The 27434-nt window shown below is 36.8% G+C and overlaps 1 protein-coding gene across 4 annotated transcripts in view; it reads right to left on the bottom strand.

Moving 5' to 3' along the window:
- Positions 1-27434, bottom strand: part of RALGAPA2 (Ral GTPase activating protein catalytic subunit alpha 2) — a 330878-nt gene that overhangs the window by 183966 nt on the left and 119478 nt on the right. For all 4 annotated transcript variants that reach the window (XM_064375258.1, XM_064375283.1, XM_064375285.1 and 1 more), the window contains 7 exons: positions 21000-21137; positions 19102-19199; positions 16961-17051; positions 15144-15320; positions 2594-2787; positions 1515-1617; positions 1129-1280 (listed from right to left, as the gene is read on the bottom strand). In XM_064375258.1, coding sequence (XP_064231328.1) covers positions 1129-1280; positions 1515-1617; positions 2594-2787; positions 15144-15320; positions 16961-17051; positions 19102-19199; positions 21000-21137 — 953 coding nt within the window. The remainder of the gene's footprint in view (positions 1-1128; positions 1281-1514; positions 1618-2593; positions 2788-15143; positions 15321-16960; positions 17052-19101; positions 19200-20999; positions 21138-27434) is intronic.

The following is a 27434-nucleotide window of genomic DNA, read 5'->3' as shown; positions in this document are numbered from 1 at the left end:
TTTCTGGTTGCTTTAGACTGCATCCCTAGCTTACTGCTTACATATAAGCTAGGGATATCAAAAGGTCTGTGAATCCGCATCAGACCTTCAAAGAATAAAAGAACTGCAGAAAGGACAGCTACTTGATAGTTAATAAATGATTCAAGTTCATTAATAAGTATTTACAACTTAAAGGGTAAATTCTGAAACACTCCCTATACCTCTAATTGGTTAAGAAAACCTAGTGATAAAATGAAATGCCTTAAAATTTCTTGAATCTTTTCTATGCCTTTCTTTCCATCCCCAACGCTACCGGCTTAGTTCTTATCATTTTTAAAAATCTGTGTTAGTTTAAATACTTCTTTAGTTTTTCTCAATCTACAGGCCAATCTCCCATTCTATCCTACCATCACATTTTCAAATCCATCTTCCAAATGCAGTCCAGAATAATCTCTGTGAAGCATAAATCAATCACATCACTTGCCTGCTTGGTATCCCAAATCAATTTAAGAATCCATGTGTCCCTATCCATAACCTCCCTCAACTGGCAGAAGTCTTCCCAAGGGAGGAAGGATAGGAACTGGCCACATCCTATCCCCCAAACCCAGGGTCTACAAGGAGGAAGCAGTAGCTAGTGGTTCTGTGGGCCTTTCTGTTCTAACTTGACCCAAACTAAATTCCATTGGGAGAAATAAAAATGACTCCTTATCAAGAAATGTCTGGACTCCTTTTCTACCTTACAGGTAAAGTCTTTCACAAAAACATCCTAACTAACAGAACAACCATTTTCAAACATTTAAAAATGATCAGTATCACTTTCTTCAAACCATATTTAATGCAGAACCCAAACAAAAAAATGGTTATAATAGTATTTGGAGGTTGACAACACAGGCAGAGGTTAGATTATAGAGGCCATAGAATTTGGTTGGCACAATGCAATCAATGTAAAGTAAGAGGGGAGAAGAGGCAGGGACATGAAACCTGATTTATGTTTTTGAAAGACCATTGTGCTTGCTGTGTGTAAGAGGGTTGAAACTACTGAGAAATTCAACACTTCTGATATATTTTCATAAATCTTAGTAGTGCCTTTAAAGAGTGATATGCTATTTCCAATTAATGAGCAATCACAATAAAGGAGTCACAGAATACCTGATCCTCGCTGGTTAATCCCAGGTGCATCACAAGGTAAAAATGCACCAGGAAATCTGAGTTTGGCAGAACGTCCTGGCGTCTGGTCATCATGGCACAGATCAGCCTATAGGCTTGCAGTTTGCCTTCCTTATATTCATTTGGCAGTGTCGCTGCCTGTCAAGGAGATGAAGTTTCCAGATTAAATCAAGCCCAGGTACAGAGGATTTCAACATTTCATTTACTTCTCAGTTTTCCTTAAGAGTTGTTTATAAACATGTGGGATGCAGTGGTTTTAGTAAGACCCAGCCTGCCTTCAAAACATGCAGTCTCGGGCAATTACATTTTTCAAACTCAATTTCGGGAAGGAAGAGGAAATTGCAATAAAGGAATAAACACATATCCACTTGCCTTAAAAAGCCATGATGCAAACATTCTGAGTGGTGGAATCAAAACTGGAGGAGATGGAGAAGACTGGTTATCCAGGCTTATTGCTAGATTATCCCGTATCTAATTCACAAAGAGGAGAATTTCAGGGTAGGTAATATTACTTTTATCCCAAAAGTATTTCAACATTGTCTTCCATGACCAAATAGCTGCTTCCAGCTAAATTTCTATAAGTTAAGTGAACACCTGTAATATTTACAAATTTTTCTTTTACCATAAGATTATCCTTTTGAATTGTGTGTTTGGCTTACTGTATGTGGTTTTAGATTTAAATACCAAACAAAGGCATTGTTTTTCCTTGAATGTTAATGGCTGGGGAGGTCCTGAATTCCAAATGGTAAGTAATGTTTTGATGAGTTATACTAAACAAACATGAATCATGTTTTTGAAAAAAATTTAATAACATAAGAATGTCAGAACCCAAACAAAAATCAGAATAAAAATTCTATGTAACTACTTAGGAGGCTGAGGCAGGAGAACTGTTTGAACCCAGGAGGCAGAGGTTGCAGTGAGCCGAGATCGTGCCACTGCATTCCAGCCTGAGTGACAGAGCAAGACTCCAAATAAAATAAATAAAAAAAAAAAAAAAAAAAATTGTATGTACTCTAAGATTCTACTTTTGCAAAAAGAAAGAAGACTATATATTAATATTGGCTATTTCTTTTTTTTTCCCCCAGATGATCTTGTTGCAAATATTGGCTATTTCTATGAATAGTGGTGTGAATTTTCTTCTTTGTATTTTTTTACATTTTTCAAATTTTGTACAGTATAGTATTACCTTTATAAAGAGAATAACTAGAACTACTTAACATCTTATATTTAATATTCTATAACAATATTCTACTTTGCACTAAGTAACTTTTACATTTATAAACTATTCATGTTATATATGATTACTCTTTGATAATAGAATGTACTTTGTCTAAACATACAATTTGTGTTTCCAAATATGTTCAGTAGTTAACTGTAACACAATTTTTACATTAAATGATAAAACCATTTTCCTAGATTAGAATAAAAAGTAACATAGTAGACTTACCTTTGCTAGTTTGTACCAGAGTTCATAGAGATAGCAGAAAACTCTGGCATGAATCTTAGGTGACTGAATGTTATTCACATCTCCAAGGATCCCCAAAACTCTTCGCCATAACACAGCAGCAGAGTCTGGGTGCCAACCAGTGAGGCTCCCCCCGGCAATTATACTACAGTCATCTGCAAGGCACTCGCTGCTATCTATGCAGAAAAACATGTCTGTTAACCCTGTAAACAATCTCAATTTCATCATACCTTTTTTCTTTAATGCAAATTATCTATTTTTAAAATTTTATGTATTCGAAGCAAAATAATTAAGGTAAAAATGTGAAACAGTTGAGAATTTAAAAGGAGAGAAAACTAGGTTCAATGAAGAAAGGTCAAATGGTTTCGATTCTTCAAACTAAAAGAGCAACAATCTAAGAGATGACATAACAGTTCCTGGAGACCCTGTGATGGGTTTTATAAATCAGGGGAGAGGAAGAGGGAGATCCTTGAACAGCATGGGTGGGAAACAGTGCCATGGAAATGGGTGGCCAGGGAAGCCTCAGTGTCAGAGTAACATCTCCAGTGGTTGTTGTTAGGTCAGGTTTTGGGAATAAAATGTGCATACAAGAAATTTTCATGCCTGTCATGAAAGGAGTTTTAAGGAATATATACATTCATGTAACTGTTGCCATAAATTGCCACCAGGATTGAGATACAGAAGAGTCCCATCACTCCAAAAACTGCCCCTTCAAAACTGGTCCCCTTCCTCTATTCTCAGTCTCTTGCAACCACTGCTTTGTTTTCTGTTCCTATTGTTTTGTTTTGCCTTTTCCAGAATGTCTCAAGAATGAAATCCTACAGTTTGTAGTCTTTCTGTCTGGTTTCTTTCACTCAGAAAAAGGCGTTTGAGATTCATCCATACAGTTGTGGGTATCAGTTGTCTCTGCTTATTGTTGATTAATATTCTATTTTATAGATGTATCATAGTTTATCCATTCACCTGTTGATATTTAGATTGGTTCCTGTTTTTGGCAATTACAAATACAGTCGCCATAAACATTCATGTACAGGCTTTTCTGTTAACGTATGTCTACATTTCTCTTCAGCAAATATCTAGGAGTGAGATTTCTGGATCCAATCATAACTGTATGCTTAATTAACATTAAACTGAAGAAAGAAACCGTCAAACTGTTTTCCAAAGTGCTGTGATGGTCTGCAGTCCCGCGAGTAAAGTATGAGAGTTCCATTTGCTCTACTACCTTGCTAGAACTTGATACTGTCAATTTTTAAAATTTTAACCATTCTCATAGGCATGGAGCAGTATGTCACTGAGGTTTTTGTTTGCAGTTCTCCAGTGACTAAAGATTTTAAGCATGCAGCGACATGTGACTCAAACTTGAAGATGATGTGCAAATGGGCTATGCAGCTGTGTGGGGAAAAGCCAGTCAGGGAGAAGAGCTAGAGCAAAGGCTGTGAGATGAGACTGTGCTAACAAGTTCAAGGCACAGCATGTCTTTGTAATACATATTTAATTACAAAATATGAAGTTTGGTCCATTAAAACAAATAGTTAATGAATAATTTAATGATTTATATATACATCTAATTTTATCATTTAAGTTATAGAATTTTATTCTTTGGATGCCTGTTGCTTTAGGATAAGTAAAGCTGGGAAGACTGAGTTGATTAAGTCTCCACCTTCCTAAAATCATAAGCCTTTGGATTTTTAGAGTAAACGAAAAAGCAGCCAAAGACACATAGGCACTACTTAAAGAATGCTGTATTATGACAAAAACATTTATCTCGCAATATGTATGTAATAATCAACAGAGGCAAGCATTTTAACTGCACGTAGTATTTTCTCACTCTACATCCTTTTGACTTCCTTGAAGCATTTAACACTTCTTCCTCATGCCCCTTTTCCACAATTCTGTCTCTATTTGCTTCCAGGACCAAGCACATTCCTCTCATCTCCCACAGCTCAGTTTTTAAATTCTGGTTTCCACATCTACAACCTGCAGCCTTTGCACAAAGTTCAGTCTCTGTTCTCATGTGTCATAGCCTCAGCCCCCATGTGTTCTATACCTCTTCTCCACTGGCATGGTGATTGAGTAAGCCACCAAAACTTCCATGTTGTTTAATGCAGTGCTCAATGTCCAGTCCTCAGCAGCATTTGATTCAGGTAATCATGTCTCCTTTCTGAAATGCTTCAACCATTTGACTCCCAGGTCTGACACTCACCTGGTCTTCTTCTTCTGCTGGTGCTTCTTCAGCTCAGACTGTGGACACTGAAGGGCCCTGGAGCTTTTGTCTTCTCTATCTATACTCATGCCCTTCTTGATCTCATACAGACTTACTGCATGAGATTTTTAATACAGATACTGAAATTAATATTTTAATATAGATATTTAAATTTAAATTAATAGATATTTAAGTGCTATACATATACTGACAGCTCAGCATGCCCATTTCTGGCCTGGATTTCTTTCCTCAAGTTTAAACTCATTTCTCCAACAACATATTTGACAGCTCTGCATGCTCAGGACTGAATTAAAGCAGAGTCCACAGCAGGGATGGCCTTTGGTCAGTTTTACTGTGTTCCTGAAGAACCTCAGATATATGTATGTTGAGTTTTTTTTTTTTTTCTCCTGGAATTCAAAAGGCTCTCTCCTGCTCAAAGAGTATGTAAACTCGCCTTTAATCCCTTTGACTTCAAGACAGCATCTCTGCACTCAGATGTGTTGGTGACTCCAAGCCAGAACCCCCCACCTCAAAATTTACTTTCACCATTCTCTAGGATGAAAAAGCAGCTGCCCATGGCAACAGAGCTCTAACTAGTTCTTAAACAGACTTACAAATGGTCTTCCTGTTTCTAGACCCCTACTTCTGTAGCTACCTGGTATGGAAAATTTTCTAACCCTTTTAGAGAACCAGCATTAATTAAAGTCGGGTTGTTTCTTGGCTTTCCTTACTACTGACACAGAATTTAATATTCTCAGGTCTGCCAATTCATTTACCAGAGGCCACCTGTTCTGCAACTTCAAGAAGTTGGTTGCTACTGTCTTTCTCCTGCCATCTTTGTCCTTGTGGATTTATGTCTTAATTAATATAAAACATTTCAATGTGGCTTAGGTAGGGTTTGAAGAATAAGTTGGGCTATTTGTGTTTGTTCACTCTACTGTCTTTAACTGGATATGCATTATTATAATTTGTAATGTCTTTGTCACTCATTTATCCTGCTTATTTTTAAAAGCCACTTGTTTTTCTTATTTTGTAATTTTTGTTGTTGCCTTTAATGCATTTATTTTATATTTGGTAATTTTTCCCTGAATTCATTTTTTTTTAAATAAAATTTATTTTTTAAGAACAATTTTGAATTTAAAAAATTGTGACAATAATATAGAGTTCCCATATACTCCATACCTAATTCCTCCACTATTTACAACTTACATTCTAATGGAATATTTATTACAATTAACAAACAAATACTAAAAGATTATTATAAAGTCTACACTTCATTGAGATTTTCTTAGTTTCTATATAATTCTTGTTTCTGTTCCAGGATCTCATCCAGGATATCACCTAAGAAATAGCTGTCAGGTCTCTGTAGCCTCCTTTTGACTGAGTTTTCTTAGCACTTCCTTTGTTTTTGATGACCTTCATGGTTTTAAGGAGTACTGCTTTATAGGCTGTTCCTCAATTGGGATCTATTTGATATCTTTCTCACAGATTTTTCTTTTGCATTTGCATTCCTGGAATGAACTTCTCTTAACCCTGATGTATGATATTTTTCCAATATTCTTCAGTTTCATTTGTTAATGCTTTATTTAGAAATTTTTGCTTATATGTTTATAAGTGAGATGGCCTCCGATTATGTTTTTTTCATACTAACCTTGTCTGGTTTGTTATCAAGGTAACACAAGGTAGATAACAGAAGTGAGTTTCTTTCTCTTTCTACAGAATGGAATGAAAAAGATAAAGTTTCTCTTTTATGTGAAGGTTTAGTAAAGCTAGAAATTATCCTTTATTTTTATAGATCTATTTGAATAGCATACTGTATTATTTCTGAAGTTTATATTGGTTTTGTAGTTGTTCCCTTTTCACCTCCTATATTTTTTTCTTGATCAATCTTGCCTATTTTTATTAGCGTTTTTAAAGAACAATTTTTAGTTGTCTTTTATTATTTGCTTTCTAGTATATGCACGTATGCTCTCAGCTTTATTAGTTCCTTTTTTAACATCTATGTTATTGTCATTCTTTTCCTAATTTTTGAATAGAACACGTTATGTTAATTTATTAACATAATTATTCCCAAAGTTCTCTTCTTTACCCTATACAAGTAAAGCCAAACTAATTTCTAGGCAATTATCAACCCCCACTGAGTGTTATCTTGAGTGTATATGCTGTTGGCATTTTTAAGGCCTAAGTAAAGAAACCGAAGCACAATTTCTGGATCTGAGGAACTCAAGTAGAGGAATGACAAGGGCAACAACAGGCAAGAAAGAATGAATCTGAAAAGGAGCTAGGGCGGATCCAAAAATGGCTGCTCACTATAATACGCAATGCTTATTAAATTGGTGATGGAAAGATCCCAAGAAATGAAAACAAAAGATGTAATAATGATGGCACATGGTGTCATGGAAAGGCCTTCCCAAACACAGAAGCACTGTTCCTTCTCAGAGGAAAACATATCTGTATTTCCCACAAGAGTATCATATACTCAACTAGGAGACACATTAAAATGTGCAGATATAATTCAAACTGGAACTCCCACACACGGTGTCTGAAAGGCAGAGTGTAAAAAGCCTAATTATGGGCCTTCTGGGTTCTCTAACTTTTATAAAGCCTTGGAAGAGAGACTTATCCTCCTAACTCTGTAAAGTAAGTACAATATCAGGCATCTGTGAGTCTGAGAAGGTATGCTGAAGCATTAATAAATGCTTATGAATCAATATGAGCCCCCAAGCGAACAAGCAGCATAAGATGGCATTTATTTTTCTCATAAAGTATGCCATGCATTTTCAATCCCTTGAGGAGAAAACAGTGTAAGGGGATTAGATAATTTGCAGCTTTGTTTCGTCCCTAACCTTCACTCCAAAAATGTAGCTATCCAAAACAGAGATTGGTCCCCAGCATCCCAAACACAGTGGAGCTCTGCTTGAGTAACCACTCCAAGTACATGCAGGCAGGTACCTCATCACTTGCACCTCTTGCAACCTGCCAACGAATATGCCCTTAGTTATGAAAGAATCCCATATAGAAAATTGGCTTCAATACTGCTTTACACTCAGAAAAATTCATGCTTCAATGATAAAATCCTAGGCAACATCCTCCATAAAATTATCAAGGTATGCTGACTTCTTTAGAAGTTTCTGAGATGCCTGTATGAGTTTCCTCGGTATTACTGTGAATAAAAATGTTAATGAGTTGAAATATTTTGTCCAAAATTATTCTGCTGGTGGCGTAAGTGACAGAACAGATGCTGACATTTTACATGTAGAGAGTTCCTCAGTGAAGGAGCACTTAATTAAAAATGGGGATTTGAGAGATTTCAGAAAATTTCATGTTTACCCTAAAAGTACCCAAAATTTAGTTTATTTTCTTTTTCATTAGCAAGCTAGTATGTTAGCCTACTGTGTTCTTGTTTTATTACTACTTAATGCTATAGGGGTGTTTAAACTTTTTTTATTAAAGTGGGAACTCCTACAAGCATAATTGTGTCATCTTTCTCCAAACACATACATAATTTTTACAAAGAAATCTAAAAGTTTAGAACTTTGCAAATATAGAAAGGATTTCAGCCACAAAATAAGTCTTGGTAGTTGGCAAAATAAGAATTTATGGCCAAATGGTGATTTCACATGGCTGCAATTTTATAAAAGGTTGGCACAGTGTTAAAGAAATGTAGCCTCAGTCTTTGAAAACAAATTTTCCTTTTGAGTTGAAAACTAAACATAAAAAACAAACTCAAAGGCTTGAGTGAAACAACTTAATTCTAGTGCCAAAAATTCAGGCCTGGCCTGGATGTCAATGATCAAAGTGGAGAAGCAGCAAGGTGGCATTCTGCTCCCACCAGTGCAGCCTGACTCTCTTCTCCTTCTTCCTCTGCTTTTCAAGGACAATCATTGCTCACAGCAAAGATTTTAGAAGGTGAGCTACCAATGCCACAGTAGCCATCATTATTATTTTTCTTTCCAATATTTCATGACTTCAAAACACACCAAGTCTGGTGAAAATGCCAAAAATGCATGTGATGACAGAGAATGTTGACAAACCACTCTTGCAAAAACAATTTTGGTGGCAAGTAACAGGAGATGTAATTCATATTTGCAGCTATAATTAAAAGAAGAAGTAGTAAAAAAAATTCTGTAACATCTGGATGCAGGACTGCGATAAACACACTAAATAAAGGAGATTTTAAAACCATCTTATATATTATTTCTAAAAATTTAAAATTTAATTGTGCTATATAAAACAACAGCCTGCAGTTTAAAGTGCATTTGTTCACTGATTCAAGTATTTATTGACTGCTTCTCTCCTGTCCTGCACTGTTCTCGGAAGCAAGAATCAGCTGTACACATTGTAGACAACAAGCCTCCCCTCCTGGAGTTTGCATTCTAGTAGAGAAAGATCTTGGAACCTCCCAACTAAACCAAGATGCTGGATAACATTTCTCACCAAACCTTACCTTAAAACTTATCACTAGGCTAACAAGAACGTGGAAGGGAAAGAGCAACAAGGCTGGCTTTTACCCTTCATGGTTCTGGTAAATCAGAGAATTCTTAAAGTTTCTCTGGTAATACAGTTTTCATTTTACTGATGTTGAATTACTGACGCTTTTCTTATGGTTAGCTTTTTAAAAAAAAATCATAGACCTTTTTAAAAAAGATGTTTTCTTCCAAAAGTTTTTAAATTTTCCTTTTCACATTTATGTATTTTATCCCTCTGAAACTGACTTTGGGCATAGTGTGAGGTAAGAATTCTATTTTATTTTTTTTCCATATGGCTAAATACTTGTCCCACAGAAAATGTGTTGAACAACATTCTTTCCTTGTCAAACCTGACAAGCCACATATATCATATATCATGACTCCATGTCTGGGTGCACTCGGTTCTATATTTTATCTTCTGTTCCATTTGTCTATTTGTCTATCTCTATAACTTTAAGGAAATCTCATAGAATTTACCACATTATTTGTGACTATCAGGATAAATGTTGTGTCTTCTTTCATTTTTGTAAGCTCTTAAAAACTATAGTGGCTTATGACCTATTCATCTTTTTATTCTCATAGCATTTAAACCAGTATTTCTAGACTATAAGCTTATTTGTTAAATAAGGGATGAGGTCAGTGGCAATACTGATCCTCAGCTGTAGATTCATAAATGTCCCCTCCTCTGACTATTTCAACAGAACTAAATTTATGCATGTGTTAACTATATTTTCTTATTTTCTGTCTTCTCAATGCTCTGGCATTAGGGCCTCACTGATCAGGGAAGGACTGCCATTTCCAGGGTTAGCCAATTCCTAGAGATAGAAGTCTATTCACCAGGCAGCATGCCTTTCACATGTAAACCTACCAATCCAAAGTTCAGACCCTCCAACTACCTCCTTTCTCTAGCTCTCACATACCAAGTCAATTTCCCCTACCCTGTCATCCCAGGACTGGGTACCAGGCAACTAGGAACAGCCCCTATGCTCCAGAGCCCACTGAAATCATTCATACTAGTAATCCTAAGTCTGCATACCATGCCTTGCCTTGCTATTTCCATAGAAATGACACTAAAGGCTGTTGCCTCATTTTGTTCCTTCTGCGTCCTGGCGCTTCCCACATGACCCCTGTTTCCAGGAATCCGTGAATATAAGCTTCTTCCTCCTCCATGACCATCACTTCCATGTCTGTATGTCTTACCACATCTGATTAAAACAAATCCCAGGTACACTTTAAAACAATGCACAATAGTAAATTTAGCTGTTATTTTCAGCAAACATGATTTAAATGAAAAAGCAAATTTAAACTGTTAGCTTGCCAGTGATTAAGGAATTTAAGATTTTAGAGGCAGTTCATTATTTTAAGCATTTGGTAACTGGTAGGATTATTCAATAAGAAACAAAGATATACTCAAATTGTTTCTCTTTGCATGTCCTAAAAAATCAGGCTCATATGAGTTTTATTTTGAACATTTATGAAGAAATTGTTCTTTTAAGAACAGAAAGTTAAATTCAGAACTGTGATAATCCTTAAACCTTATCACATTACAGTTTGTCCTATTCACAGATGACAAGGTGAACTATTGAACTGCGTGTACTGATTCTCTATATTCGTATTTCAAAGAACTATGTATTTGGAAGAGTTAATCACAACATGGAGTGCATCATATAAAATTACCTCACAAAGGTTTATTAAATTGAGCTGTCCAATACATACTCTGAAATGGGATCAAAACTAATCTTTCCAAAGAACAAAGAAGTAATCACCTAATTTTCTTCCCTTTGAATAAAAATAATTAAAACTAGTCTATGTTTAAGTAAATTCAACTTACTGAAGCTTCAGTTTTGCCTCCTATAGTACCACAATGATGAGTTTCTCTTGGATAAACTGCAAGGATTCTCAAGTAGGTCAAAGGGCTTTACGGTAATTTTAATTTTAACAGCAACACAGTGTAAAAGAGTAAACACAGCACTGCATGTTGAGCCAACACACTTTGGAAGACAGTTTCATCTGTGGAGCTCACACTCCAGCTTGATAACAATTTCTCTGGTTCTCAGTTTCCTCATCTCTATAAGAGACATGATAAGACTTGGCCTGCTTCCTATACAAGAATCGAGGAGAATGCGTCAATTAAATTTCATATCAATGTATTATTATTAGTCAAAATCATTATTCTATAAAGAATTTTATCTAATACCACTTTTATATGTCAATTTTATGAAATGTTAATGATAGTCTATCAAGAATTTCCCAAATATCAGAGACGTTGTTTCAATTTTACATCACAGTGAAAACTAGTTTCTTTGGTTTAAAAAAAAATCCATTAAGGTAAAATTTTAGCTTTTATGTTAATCATTTAAATATATATATATATATATATATATATATATATATATATATATATTTATGAGAGAAAGAAAGAAAGAGAAAGAAAAAGGGGGAGAGAGAACAGGATTCTTGCTTTATTGCCCGGGCTGGAATGCAATCTAAAAATAGTTATTAAAAACCTCTTTTATGCTGATAATTGTGCTTAACAATGGAGACAGGAAGGAATAAGAGAAGAAAATAACAAACAGCCAACCAATATTTCATTTAAGTCTGTGAAATGCTATGCAAATGCTGAAGAGTGATTTACTTCCAATTTTCCAATTATGTGGTCACTTTCAAAATAGGTGTAATGTGATACTGAGAAAAATGTATGTTCTGTGGACCTGGGGTGGAGAATTCTATAAATATTCACTAAGTTTACTTATTCCAGGTCTAAGTTCAAATCATAGATGTCCCTATTAATTTTCTATGTCATTGATCCGTCGAATATTAACATTGTGGTGTCAAAATCTCCCTCTATTATTGTGCGGGAGTCCAGGTCTCTTTATAAGTCATTAAGAACTTGTCTTATGTATCTGGGTGCTCCTCTATTGGGTGCATATATATTTATAATCATTAACTCCTGTTGTTGCATTGATCCTTTTACCATTATGTAATGTCCTTGTTTCTTTTAGTCTTTGTTACTATTAAAGTCTATTTTGTGAGAGACAAAAGTTACAACTCCTGTTTTTTTTTTCTTTTTTTTTTTGCTCTCCATTTAATTGGTGAATCTTCCTCCATCCCTTTAAGTCTTTGTATGTCGTTGCTTGTGAAATAGATCTGGATACAGTATAACGATGGGTTTTGACTTTTTATTCAATTTACCTGTCTGTGTCTTTGATTGGGGCATTTAATGCTAGCTGGCTATTTTGCCCATTAGTTGATATAGATTCTTCATTATAGAGATACTCTTTATGTTTTGGTAAGTTTTGGGGATGACTGATACTGGTTGTTCCTTTCTGTTTGTAGTGCTTCTTTCAGAAGCTCTTATAAAGCAGGCCTGGTAGTGATGAAATTGCTGAGTGCTTGCTTGTTCACAAAAAATTTTCTTTTTCCTTCGTTTATAAAGCTTAGTTTGGCAGGATATGAGATTCTGGGTTGAAAATTCTTTTCTTTGAGGATATTGAATATTGACCCCCACTCTCTTCTAGTTTGTAGGGTTTCTGCTGAGAGGTCTGCTGTGAGTCTGATAGGCTTCCCTTTATGGGTAACCTCACCTTTCTCTCTACCTGCCCTTAGAATTTTCTCCTTTATTTCAACCCTAGTGAATCTAGCGATTATGTGTCTTGGAGTTGCTCTACTTGAGAAATATCTTTTAGGTGTTCTCTGGATTAGCTGGAGTTGAGTATTGTCCTGCCTTACTAGATTAGGAAAATTTTCCTGAATAATATCCTGAAGAATATTTTCCAACTTGGATTCATTCCCTTCATGACATTCAGGTACACCTAACAATCATAAATTAGGTCTTTTCACATAGTCCCATATTTCTTGGAGACTTTGCTCATTTCTTTTTACTCTTTCTTCTCTAATCTTGTCTTCTCGTTTTATTTCATTAAGTTGGTCTTCTACCTCTGATATCCTTTCTTCTGCTTGATCAATTTGACTGTTAAAACCTGTGCATACTGCGTTCTCATATTGTGTTCTTCAGTTCCATTAATTCACTTATATTCCTCTCTAAATTGTCTATTCTCGTTAGGATTTCGTCAAACCTGTTTTCAAGGTTCTTAGTTTCTTTACATTGGGCTAGAACATGTTCTTTTAGTTCACTAAAGTTCCTTATTATCCACTTTCTGAAGCCTAAATCTGTTAATGGAATGCACTCGTTCTCCATCAGGCCTTGTTCTCTTGTTGATGAGGAACTGTGATCACCTGTAGAAGGAGAGTCATTCTGATCTTGGGTATTCTCAGGCTTTTTACGCTGATTTCTTCCCTTCATTGTGAGTTCATCCACCTGTCGTCTTTGTAATTGCCTACTTTCAAATTAGGTCTCTGAGTAGATGTCCAACTTGTTGATTCCCAACGCCAAAATCTGAGTAACCCACCGGCCAGAACAGCGGCATCAAGATTCGTGGTGCTTTTCTGCACGGGAATCTCCAGTCTGGCTTCCCTCTTGAGTCCCTTCTTCAATCAGGTAAATGGGTGACTCTGCCTTTCCGGAGCTCCAAACATTGATCAGTCCCATTTACTCTGCACCAAGAACTGTCACGCCGGGGCGCCGGCAAAACTGCGACACCGGCCACGAGAGTCACCCTGGCGACCCATGGGGCTCCTCCGCTGGGAATCTTCTGGTCCGTGGGTAACAAAAATTTATCTGAAAGTGTGGCATCCTCTCGTTCTGTGTGTTTTCTCTGGGAGCTACAGTCCTGAGCTGCTAGTGATCAGCCATCTTGGATCTCTCTCCAATCATTTAAAATATTGTTTGGCATTTTAGTAACTCTCTTTTACTTAAACTATTACTTTGTAGGGTTGTTTTCATACAAGGTTATGTGTGTGTGAACATGAATGGGCAATCAGAAAAGTCTTGGCTCTAGTCACCCTTTACCGCACTGATTCCTCAGAGCACGAGTCTCCCTGACACTCCACAAAACAAAGCAAAACAAAACCCAGCTCCTCCATGGTCTCCCCATTCTCATCAGCCTGGTCACACAGGTGAGAGAACTTAGCCATTGTGAGGCTCACTTACCCAGTGTCACACAATATGTGTGTGTATGTGTGAATAGCTAAAACTGCAGACTGCTCCACACACACTATTTTGGGCACCTAAGATGTTAGTTCATTCATTTATTCTTCCAACAACCTTTATAAAGTAGGGGCTGTTATTCCAATTTACAGACAAAGAAATAGAAGGACAGAGATCGAGTAACTAGCTCAAGACTACCTAGCTATTCCTTGTCAGTGCCTGGAAGCCAACCAGAAAGTTTGGCTCTCAAGGTTAAAAAAGTTGCAAAAAAATAAGGAATATGAAGTTTTTTTTTTAAAGTTTAGAAACAAAACTAAATGATATGTTGCCTGACACACATGGTATTATTGTGAAAACAAATTTGTGCTAGGGTTCCAGGATAATGCGATAAGGGGAGACCTCACTGGCTTGGGTGCCATGCTAGGTCTTAAGTTGGGTAGTAGACTCACTGGTGTTCACTTTATTACTGTGCCCTGTAACTTACATATTAAATATGTTGCAACTTACATTTTATGTATCAAATACTTTAAAAAATTCAAAAATTAATCAATAAGCTATCTAAACTCCTGGATTTATAACATGTATGAGTTGGAAAAATCACTCTTCCTCTTTCTAGAGTAGAAGAAATTACATCAGGGATGGTAAAGGCTTGGCATGAATACCATCCCTTCCTCCTACAGTGGGCAGTGGTCAGGAGCACGGCACATTTCCTCCTACAACTGTTTCAGAACCCTCTGCATACAGGACTCCAAGAACTCACAGCTGATCTCCCAGCTGTGTGCATGAGTGCCTCTTTTTCAAAATGCAGTTTACCTGTTAAGTTTGAAGCATCAGTGGGACTCAGCTGTAACCAGTGACGGGCATCAGCATCAGCCACAACATCTGTGGGAGTATTCAGCTCTGGGTCTTCCTCACAGGTCTGCCATGGGCCCATGGACAGCTCTGCCTCATTGTTACAGCCTGGAGCTGTGTCACTGTTGGTACTTTCACCTGGTACAAGAGAAGAACCAAAGTTTAAGATAAAAAGGAGCTGAAAATCAGAATGTTCACAATTACTGTTATGCAAGTAACTAAACATTCAAACAGCAGACACAGCAGGAATCATTCACGTTCTTTGGCAGAACCTGCAGAACGTGAGAGGAGCTCAAAAAGTGAATCTTCCAAATACAGAATATTAATAGGCATTATGAGCACCACTATGCATCATTCAAGTGGCACTCGTCAACATGTCTTCACTCAGCATCCCCTCTACCCAAATTACACCAAATCCTAAAGTGTGCTAGACTTACAAAATGAGGGTGGGTGGAGGAACAAGGTAATAACTGATCCACCACAAATGCAAGTTTACTCTGCTGGAGAGAAGAGTCTAAAGATGCTGTATTCCCTAAGCCTCACATGTAGATGTAAACCTAGGGTGGCCCATTCAGTGTTATTTGGGGATACAGCACCCCTATATAATACAACAGATTTTCTAGAACAGAAATTCTCCCCTTTAAACAGTAATAAGTTCTAATTTGTCAGAATGTAATAAGGCTGAGCTACTAAGACTTACAGCACTATTTAGTCTGACATAAAAGAAACCTAGACAGTTCTGCTTCTCAAAGTCTCCTGTCTACTTCATAACAACTTTATGTGTCTACATCTCTGTCTGCTCACCCTCCTGGCTGCTGCTCTCTGTATCTCCTCCTAAGAGTCCCCTACCCTTGCTGTTTCTAACCTGCTGTCCTTTATTTACTCACAAAGTTGTCTTAGTAACAGGTGATCAATGGTAGGTCCCAAACTTCATCTCCCAAAGAGCTCTAAGCCAGCAGGGTGAAGATGGAGCTCCTCTGCACCCATCAGGAACCGTCCTGAACTTGAGGAGGTGTTTACTATGCTACTCTGGCACCTGACTTCAGGAAAGCAGAGTATTAAGACTGTATTTTACGGTATATGTTAATACGTCTCAGGATTCTAATCCCATTTCATTTCAAAGTATTTATCCCATTGACTTCAATGTACTTCTGATGGCTTTTGCTTCTAGCCTCTGGGAACTTTCTGGGGAAGATAATTTTTCTCTCTGGTCTGTCTGCTCACTCATGCCATCAGCCTCTGATGTACTGCTCACCTGAAGAAAGGCCCAGGGGTAGAAAGACAGGCCTCTCAAAGTACAGGTGAGTAGAACTGGTTTTTTGTATGTAGGGATGAACCTTTCATCAATCCTACGATTCTAGGAATAAAAAGGTACCATTTAACAATCACCTCTCCTAAATTGATAAGCAATCACTCAAGTTAGAAGGTAAAAAGTGAGAAGAGCTCCTGAGTCCAGTCGCTTGAAATCAGCCTGGGCAACATGGTGAAACCTTATCTCTATAAAAAACAGAAAAATTAACCAGGCGCATTGGCATGTGCCTGTAGTCCCAGCTACTCAGGAGGCTTGAGTGGGAGGATCACCTGAGCCTGGGGAGGTTAAGGCTACAGTGGGCCATGATTTTACCAGAACACTCCCATAATTGTGTCAGAGCACTCCAGCCTAGGCAAAAAAGACTATGTCTCAAGTCACAATAATAATAATAATAAATAACATAAAAAGAAAATAGAACATGTTGACTCTGTAGTTGGAGGAACAGATCACATTTCTCAGAACTTACTCTTCTGTCTTTCCCTACATTTTCCATGTGTCTGCTGCAAATCATCATTCAAATCCAATTCAGCAGGGCTGCTGCTTCTTCGAACTAAGATCTTCAGACAAAAAGAAATGCTGTATTTACTACAGGAAAGTTTTTATTTCTACAAGACTTAAGTTTCTAGCCCAAATTTCTAAAGAAAAAGAAACAAACAATAACAACTAAATAAATTGATGTTTTCTATTTGAAGGATATGTTTTCACAAATTACTATATTTAATTTCATGTTACTCAAGATCTGAAACTTTATATCCTCTACTTTGTCAATTTACATCCAATTAAACTGATCTAAGAAGGAATGCCAAATTATAGGGAAGAAATTTGTGTTAAAGTTCTATTTATTTTTCTGGTCAAGCACAAATATATAGTGAACACGGTGCTCTAGGAAGGCCTAGATTACCCATACAAATGGTGAGTGTGCTGGGAGGGAAGGCGCAAACTCCACCAAGAGTTCTAAAGTTCCACTCCGCGTCTTCCTAGTTAAGTGTGCCACAGACTCTCCTGAGCATTGCTTAACCTTGTATTAAATTCACAGGATTAAAAAAAAATCCGGAGGCAATCTGCATCCTCTAAAAAGTTATAATATGCTTGGAGAGACAAAACATACATAAATTACACAAAATAATTACAATGTATATAAGCAAAATATGCCAATTTTTTGAAACAAAATATTTTGAAACAAAAATGGCCAATAAACATACGGGAAGATTTTTAACCTCATTAGTAGTCTAAGAAATGCAAAATAAGATATCCTATTTTCACCCAGTTGACCAATAAAAATGAAAAAAAAATCTGATATTAGAAAGTATTGGTAAGAATGTAGATGAATGGAAGCTCTATACAATGTTGGCAAAAATATAAGTGATGCAACCACTTTGGAGAACAGGGGCTATCTTGTAAAGAAGAACGTTCTTGTATTCTATAACTCATTAATCCTAAACAGCCATTGCAGAGAAAACATTAAACATGCAGATCCTGAAATACATACAAGAATGTACATGACTACAGTTTTCATAAAAACAAAAAGGTGGAAACAATCTAAAGGTCAACCAACAAGAGAATGAAAAAACACACTGTGGTCTGCTTATAGTGGAACACCATATCATAGAAAACGATGAACTATCGCTATACGCCACAATGTGGATAAATCTTAAAAACACCTAACTGGGTAAACAAAGCAACAGTACTTTATTTGAAAATCAGAAGTAAGGAAAGCTAAAGAACATTCTGTTTGGAGATACATACTTATATAACAAAACTATAGAGCAAAGCAAGGGGATGACGAATACAAAGCCAAGATAAGGCCCCTCTCTGCGGGGAGGCAGCAGAGAGAGGGAACAAGGAAGGAGCGTAGAAGCCAAAAAACAACACTGTAGATATTCCTGATCTGAAGCTGATGGTGGGTTCGTGGGTATTTATACCATTGCTGAAAACAGAATATACAAATGTAAACTGGTACATGCCCTTTAAAAAATAAAGAAAAAAGAAACTTAACATGGGTTATTGTCCAGTAAGAGGGGAACAAAAAGAGGCCCTCCCTTTTTTATTTTGTATCTTTCTGTAATGTTTGAGTTTTCTATGAATACATGCTACATTAAAAAAAAAGAATAGGGGTTATGTGCATGAATGAGTTATGGGTTTATGTTTTAATTTTCTTCTTTATATTTATATACACATGTAAATAAGTGCCATTTAATTTATTTTATTTTATTTTAAAGAAACCTACCATCTTTGTGAATACTCACTGATTCTAGTAACTCATGTCAGGTGGAGGCTACCTAAACTGATGTCAAGAATGGGGAATCTGAAATGTAAGTTTAACAGGCAAAGGTAACTGCTTAAAAATATCCAGTGCCATACACAGATCAGGCTCTGAAGAACTCAAACTCCATTTTCATGTTAATTTTTTCCTATTTTTGTAATGTGACTGTAATTTTACATAGAAAGCAAGCAAAATATTGAAAGATCTCAACATCATTTGGGCCTATAACCTGTCTAAATGGAAAAAAATGTTTTAATTATCACTGCCACCAATAAATACACTTACTGAGCACTAACTAATGTTTATTTTTAATGACAAACTGAAATGGTTTGAAAACATCTTACTGTTATTCCTTCATGTTCTCTCTTCACATGTCCTTTATTCTCTTGAATAGGCTGAGGCTCTGAAGAAGTCAAATTCTGTGCGTTTTCTGCCTTTTGACCTAGAAATGGTGGAGCAGGGGGTAGCAGAAATAGATAGAAGGAATGTTTCAGAAAGTAAAACTGGAAAATGATTTTATATGTAAGTAACTATTAAACTCAAATATTCTAAGATAAGTAAAACCAGGAATTATGGGCCTGGCAAAATAGCAGCCTATGGGTCAAGTTCTTACTTTAGACCTGGTCTCTTGCCCACAGAGAGCTCTGAAGAGAGTGGATTGATTACTGTTCTCTGTGGCCAAGTTCACTTAGCGCATTTATGCTTGTACAGGGGAGGGCAGTGAAACCCTTCCTGGGGTCTGGGGGAAGGTATCTCAGAGAAAAGGTGCCTAGGGTGGCCTGGTGAACTAACAGGAAGAAGAGAGCAGTAAGGTGCGTCAGTATTGCTTGAGAATAAAGACTGATGGGAGCACAAATAACCAGTTTTCAGTAATAAAAAAAGGAATATCACCACAAAGCCTGAAAACACTAAAACTGATCATAAGAGGATTTTATGAATAATCTGGGACCAATAAATTTGAAAAAAAAATGAGTTTCTAAAAAAACATAATTTATCAAAGTCAAAACAAGAAAAGGAAAATCTAAATAGTCCTATAACTTTTATTTTTTAAACTTTTTAAATTTTTTAACTTGACATATAAAAACTGTGTTAGTGTATTGTGTACAGCATGTTGTTTTAAAATGTGTGTATATACTGTGCAATAGCTAAATTAAGCTAATGAACATGTATCACATACTTACTTTTTTGTGGTGAGAACACTTAAAATCTACTCTCAGCAATTTTCAAGAATACAATATACTGTTACAAATTATAGTCACCATATTGTACAACAGAGCTCTTAAACTTATTCCTCCTCCATAACTGAAATTTTGTTAAAATATGAATGATATTTTAAAACATTCCTACAAGAAAAATCCAGGCAACTGGTAGTTTCTACCAAATACATACGGAAAAAAATAATAACTTTATATAAAAACCTTTCAAAAATTTTTCAGATAACACATTTTCTGAAGCTTTTATTGTATTTTCTTATTTCAAGGGAATTTCTAAGATAGAATAATTCCCTACTCATCTGATGAGACTAGCATGACCCTGACATTAAAAGATAGGAGATAACTTTTGACAAATAGAATGTCTTAATTTATGACACCCAAACAGAATAAATACATCACCGATACCATACACACTTTAAACATACGCTTTCACTGAGAAACACATTCTTCACTGTTTATAGGTCAAACCATCTGTCTCCTTGCTTTCCACACCCTGTTGCTGTTGCAAGTTGTTGGTGAAACCATGTAGATTAATGCTATTAAAAGTTATTATTTTCAACCTCAGCAGAGTCGGCAAGCTGCTAATAACCTTTTCACAAGTCTGGTCAGCTTTCCATTCTCATTTTCAACTTTAATGGCTCTTCTCACAGCCCTTTCCCTACATTCCTGCCCCCCATCCTGCCTCCCTGCCTTCTGTAATACTTAATTGATGCCCTTCCTGACTTCGTGTTATAACAGTCTCTGTTTCTCTTCTACTCCAGCCACTTGGACTCCTGTCTAGTTCTCAAACATGCCAACCTTTAAAAAAGTGGGTATATATCTACATATAGATATATATAATTTAGACAAATGTTTAAATAGTGCAAATATTTCACTGCCATAAATCATATCCTTGCAATCAAATTAAAAAGGTTAACTCCCTTGAAATAAATATATTTAGAATACATGTACAAAGTAATGCTTTATGCAGCTTTTATTCCTCTACCAGAATCTATAGTTCTGTATTAATCACTAAAGACACCACGTACCCTGAGAAAAATCTGAGCACAGAGGCTCGGGGATATCAGAGGTGCTGCTGCTCCGAAGGACCTGCTGCTGCTGTCCCACAGTGAGATGGCCAGATCCAGATGCAGGTGCATTTTCTGACTGTTGACACTCCTCCACTTCTGTGAACATTAACACAAAACATGCAAAGTTACAGTTCAAGACTTTTAAAAACACATTCACCACTTAAAACAACAGATTTAAAAAATAAAATTTCAAATGCTTTTCACAAAGTCAGATAATCTGCATTTACACCATCAAATTTCCTACACATGCTAACCCCTAATATTCCACTCCAATAACACATTTTCCACTTAAGCTCTATAAAAACTTTTATTTTTCAATCAAAGTAAAGGAAAAAAGCCACAATAAAAGGTTAAGAACTCTAAAAGTCATTTGGAATTTCAGGGCCAGGCATGCCAAGGAAAGGGAGATCCAGGAGATGCATAGAATGGGTAATTTACATTTGAGAAGAACAAAAAACAACCACACACACACAGACACACACACACACACACACACCCTAAAGGAAGATGAAAGGAAACATGGGAATTTCTACTGCATTATTCCTTTTTAACAGATAAGTGCCCAACTGTCCAAAATAAAATTCTATAGTTATTTAATGGCTTATTTCATCAAATGCAATGTCAAATTAATCTCTAAAGTACAGAATGATTCACAGGTATTTAGAGTAAACCAATATATATATGACATAAAATAGAAAACCATAAATGGGTAGGGACCACAGGATGATCTCAGTATTATTACAAGCTATATTTCCCTAAAGAATGAGTTCCCCCCAGCTCAGTTCTAAACTGCACAGTACACTTTAATCTGTAAAGACCACCCAAGGCACTGGAATTATCACCCCACCCTCTCTCTCTAGAGTTACAGTTTTAGGGTTGCATCATCTTTTACACAGGTTGTTTTAAGAGCCTGCTAACTAATCACCAATCACTGTCCCCATCTTCTTACCACCTTCCTATTTATCCTCTCCATGCTCCCTCTAAAATAAAGATCTGACAGTGCCACTCCTCTTAAAACCGACCAAAGCCCTCTCTTGTTATAGAGTCATCAAACACATGCTAGTCAGGGTGAATACGGGCTCTCCTTGATCTCACAGGACATACTGATCCCCTTGCAAGGTTCTCTAGCTCACTTTAATCTCCAGTAGTACTAACCAAGTTGGCAACTGCTGCTCTCTTCCTCCTGCTGTTTACTCCCCTATGCTAAACTCACACATGCTCCCTCATCCCTCTTTGCTGTGCTGCCCTGGGAATATCCCCTGTAGGACTCACTCCCTGGCCCGCATGTAAGCCCCACTGCTATGTTTCTCACTAGATTCCACATACACTGAAGTAGTCATAAAACTCTACATCCACATAACTAGAATAAAGTATTTTCCAAAAAGTTTAATCTGTTAATTACTACTACTAAGAAGAGGCTGATCAAAACAGCCTGTAGTATCTTAACTGGCTGGGTCACCTGGTTTATCACCTGAAATGAAACTCATTGCCAATTATACAGGGCCAACCTCTGTATAATCCTTTAATCTGAGTCATAAAGCAAAGTGATGGCTCACCTTACACATGAAGTATGTAGGAAGATTCTAAATTTAATACACAGGATTTCAATAAAGGGTTGCTGCTTTATTTTTTCTATCCAAATGAAAATGCCATTTTATAGTATGTTGATACAGTTACAAGACTTTAAAACTATGAAATTTGTGTGATCCTTCACTTACAAAAATTTATCTATTTCCTTTTTTTGGAAACAGTGCCTTGCTCTGTTGCCAGGCTGGAGCGCAGTGGTGTGATCATAGCTCACTGCACACGTGACCTCCCTGGCTCAACTGATCCTCCCACCTCACCCTCCTGACTATCTGGGAGTTCAGGTGCATGCCATTTTGGCCACAAATTTTTGTCTTTTTGGAGAGATGGGGGTTTTCCATGTTGCCTAGGTCTCAAGCAGTCCGCCCACCTCAGCCTTCCAAAGTGCTGGGATTACAGGCATGGGCCATGGTGCCAGCCCATAGTCTAACTTTAGATGCTGGTAGGAAACTGAGTTTGGAGTACAAGCCAAGATAGGCCACGGTAGAAAGAAAAGGCAGATACGTTAAAGTCTCATGTTTCCCACGTTGTCTTTGCCTTCGTCTTTTGAACAGCCAAGAACTGTTCAATTTTCTACAGAGAAACACAAAGCATATGTGCACATTTTTAATCTACCTACACATCCCAAAGTATAGACTACATCCTTCTCACAGATCTATTTCTAGTCTCTTCAGCCTTCAGCAACAGAAGCCAAATAACACGATAGGACCAGCCCTTCCAGCTGTCTTCTTTCATTGTTTATTCTAATTATCCAAGATGTTGAAACCTTCTGGAAGGAGTTTATATTTGTTAATGAATCTACTTGTTAATCTAGTATCAGCAGAGGGAGCCCAAGAGCTTCCTAACTTTCTAAAATATAATTGGCAAATGCCATTTTTTATGGATAGTGGGAAGAATTGGTTTTATTCTCTGAAGCCTGATGCCAAAAACTGATAGATGTTGATTCTGGCCTATGAGGAGGAGCAAATAAGAGCTGAGCCAACACTGGCAGCATCTTTCTAAAGATAAAGAACATCGCCATCTGGTGGGATACAATATAGCCACAGCACCATTGCTTCCAAATTAGAGTGTCCCCACTGGTCCTCAACACAGCAGACGGACGAAGAGCCTGCCACCACCAGCTGGTCTGCCTTACCAACAGGCTGGCCCAATGCAGCTTTTAAGGCTTTGTTTTTATAAAACTGTCAGGAGGGACTTATCAGATGGAGAAAGTCCAAGCCTTTAGGGATAGTGGTCAGTGGCAGGGTGTTGAGTGGGAAGGAAGGGGAGAGTTATGACGCTTAAGTGTGCTGTTGTGTTGTAGGTACCCTGAGCTACTCCTGTAGTTGACTATCAATTGAGACAGTATGAAAAGGGAATTTTCAATTCTCCTTATCCCACAATTTAAATCTGAATTCCTGATTTGTAAGGGTACATTTCTCGGCATTCTCATCCTTTATGTTAAATACGTGTTTTGTAGAAATGAATACATGAATGACAGAAACATTTTCTTTATACTGTTTTTCCTTTTCATATAGTTCTTGGGCTCCCTCTGCTGGCATTTTATTTAAGAAAGAACAATTTATGTTAAAGCTGCTCTCATTCTATGGGGTTAGTTGTAGCAGTTGTTCTTTTATAACAAATGAAAATCATTTTAATAGTGATATGCAAATATCAAAAGACAAGATTATCTGATATTTAAAATAGAGAAAGAATTATATCAGTTACATTAAAATTACATAATAAATCCTAGATCTATCACATCTTCTATTTTGAATGTCACACAATTTCTGTTTAAATCACTTCTAAGAGCTAAATTCTATCTTAGATTTGCCAAATAATATACTCTCTAAAGCCTAGCTAGTCCCAATTGCCCAGATTTTAAAAGCACTAACTTTCTCGTCTCTTGACAATGTAAGTTACACAATACCATTACTAAACCATTACTTTCTAAAGCTCCATTCAAAACACTTGAAAATGATCTAATTTCATTTTTTCCCATTAAGAAAAGGCAGTGTGATCAAATTAAATTAAGTGTGTAAGCTTTTCAGTAACTTCTATATTTTTCCAGATCTCTATTTTTCACAGCAATTTCACTCACATTTTAAGGCTTCCTTAATCAGTCTTCCATTTACTAAATGAAGTGAGGCTCATTCTTCAATAACCAAATTTCTGAGTTCAATTTATCCCTTTTACAAGGTTGCATAAGCAAAATAAATAGTATAATTTCCTAATTTTTAAAACACCATGCATGATACCAATCTGATCCTATAAAAAGCATAGGAAATGCGCACCAACTTAGCATCTTGAGGTTTCCCACAAGATCAAATTTCCCAAAGGTAAATCAGACCACGTCCTGACAAAAAAGCACTTCCTGGAAGCGTGTAAACCAGATGCAGAAGCAGTGAGGAAAGGTTTGCCATACCATTCCAATATGTCTTTTTAGAATAAGGGGAGATTGTTGATCCTCTCATTACTACTATTACAATATTCCTAAAAGAAAAATAAAATCTACCATCTGTGTGGCCTGTTAAGTGCTACAGATTGATAAATGTCCCAACCTAAAAAGCAGTTAAAATTGTAGAAGAGGCACTCACAGCACTTTGGGAGGCTGAGGCGGGCAGATCACGATGTCAGGAGTTCAAGACCAGCCTGGCCAACATGGTGAAACCCCGTCTCTACTAAAAATACAAAAAATCAGCTGGACATGGTCGCATGTACCTGTAATCCCAGCTACTTGGGAGGCTGAAGCAGAAGAAATGCTTGAACCGGGACCGGAGAGGTGGAGGTTGCAGCGAGCTGAGATCACACCACTGCACTCCAGCCTGGGCTACCGAGTGAGACTCTGTCTCAAAAACAAAATAAAGTATAGAACAGCTGGAAAGAACTGTTCTCACGAAGAAAAAAAAAAGGAAATCACAAAAACCGTCAGTCCTACCTCCCCAACTGTGTTTATGTAGCTATTTATATTAATGGAAACAGGTGGTTGTGACTCCAAAACACAACATCACTTCTTCCTCCCAGAATACAAACAACCTGCCCAAAATTCTGCTGCTGCTGTCAAACACAATCCCAGAAAGATCAGAAAAATATACAATCCTGGCTAAAAGTAAATAATTCTCTATTGCTTATATTATTAAAACAATTTTGTTGGGTTGACTAGTTACAGAGATAAGAATAAAAACAAAAAAAAATGTTAACTTAAATGTAAACAAAATTAGCAATCAATCACTGATAGGGTACAGAATTTGTGGCCAGAAAGCAAAATTAAGTGTCCTATTATCTAGCAGTAGGTTAGCAGGATATGCCTACACACTAGGATTTAAACTGGAGGACAAATTCAATACTTTAATGTACCAACCAGTAGAGAATATACAATCTGTCCTTGGGTCAGTCTCTTGACAGGACAGTCACAAAGGACAAAGGCATCAATTTAATCAGTAAAGAACCAATGGCATCAGGCTAAGCAGCTCACCATCATAGTAGTCAGATGAAACAGAGAATGGCAGGTTGTTCTCAAAGCCACTATACCCTGAAGTCCTTCCACCCCTTGTGCTACAAAATCAAGAACAAAGATAGCAAAGGCAGGAAACTACAGACCGAGCCCAGGACACTTGATTCCACTCTAACATAGGATTTCTCAGCCTCAGCACTGCTGTTATTTTGGGCCAGACAATTCTTTGTTTGGGAGCTGTTCTGTGCATTGCAGGCTATTGAGCAGCATCAATAGCTGACTTCCACCCACTAGCTGCCAGTAGCACTGTCCTACTTGTGACGATTAAAAGTGTCTCCAGGCATTGTTGAAACTGTTGCCAGTTGAGAACCACTTCTCTAAATCATATTTAACTTCAGTTGGAACTGTATATGTATACACAGGAACCAAGAGTCTTAGTAAAATAAAATGTTATATTGCATGAGAACAAAAGCTTCCAAAATTAAATTACTAACAGGAAGAGATTTATTGTGGGAACATGTTTTGGACAAACTAGTAAAAAACTTAAGAGAACCCAAATATGAAAAAAAATGGACTGTGACAGAAGAAAACTTTTCACCACAAAAAAATTCTTTTGGGGTATATATCAGCCAAATGGGGTAAAATCATTTTAAATACTTTATTAATAATCTCTAAATAGCTTTTTTTTGAAAACCAAATAATTGGGCAGTTAAAACTCAATACTAATTAACTGACTAGTGACAATTTTCCCATGTACCATTCTCACTGTTTTTTTACCTTTAATAGTTACTGGAGAAAAAGAGTTTTCTAAAAAAACATTATAGTCCTCACTCTTGGTAAAACTAACTTCTTCCCTTAAATTCTATAAAGTAATATGGTATTTTGCACAGCCAGCAGAGGACTTAAGCTTTAATTTTCCTTTGCTAAAACATAGTATAACATAATTTAGTACTACAGAAAGCCACAACTAGGTTATCACCAATGTTAAAAAAAAAAAAAAATACTAATCTTTGGGAGGCCAAGTCTGGTGGATCATGAGGTCAGGAGTTCAAGACCAGCCTGGCCAACATGGTAAAACCCCATCTCTACAAAAAGTACAAAAATTAGCCAGGTGTGGCGGCACACGCCTGTAGTCCTAACTACTCGGGAGGCTGAGGCAAGAGACTTGCTTGAACCAACCAGGAGGCAGAGGTTGCAGTGAGCCAAGATCGCGCCACTGCACTCCAGCCTGGGCAACAAAGCAAGACTCTGTCTCAAAAAAAAAACAAAAACAATAACTACTAATCTACAATGTCAAATTTCTGAAACTAAAAAAGATCATAAAAATGATCTTTCTCTTTTTAGGAAGAAGATCCAGTTCATCCTAGAATCACTAC

Source organism: Aotus nancymaae, unplaced genomic scaffold (assembly GCF_030222135.1).
Source record: "Aotus nancymaae isolate 86718 unplaced genomic scaffold, 86718_ANA_hifiasm-v0.15.2.pri h1tg000001l, whole genome shotgun sequence".
NCBI lineage: Eukaryota > Metazoa > Chordata > Mammalia > Primates > Aotidae > Aotus > Aotus nancymaae.
The sequence above is the reverse complement of the archived record's forward strand: the minus strand, read 5'-3'. Positions and strand labels throughout refer to the sequence as shown.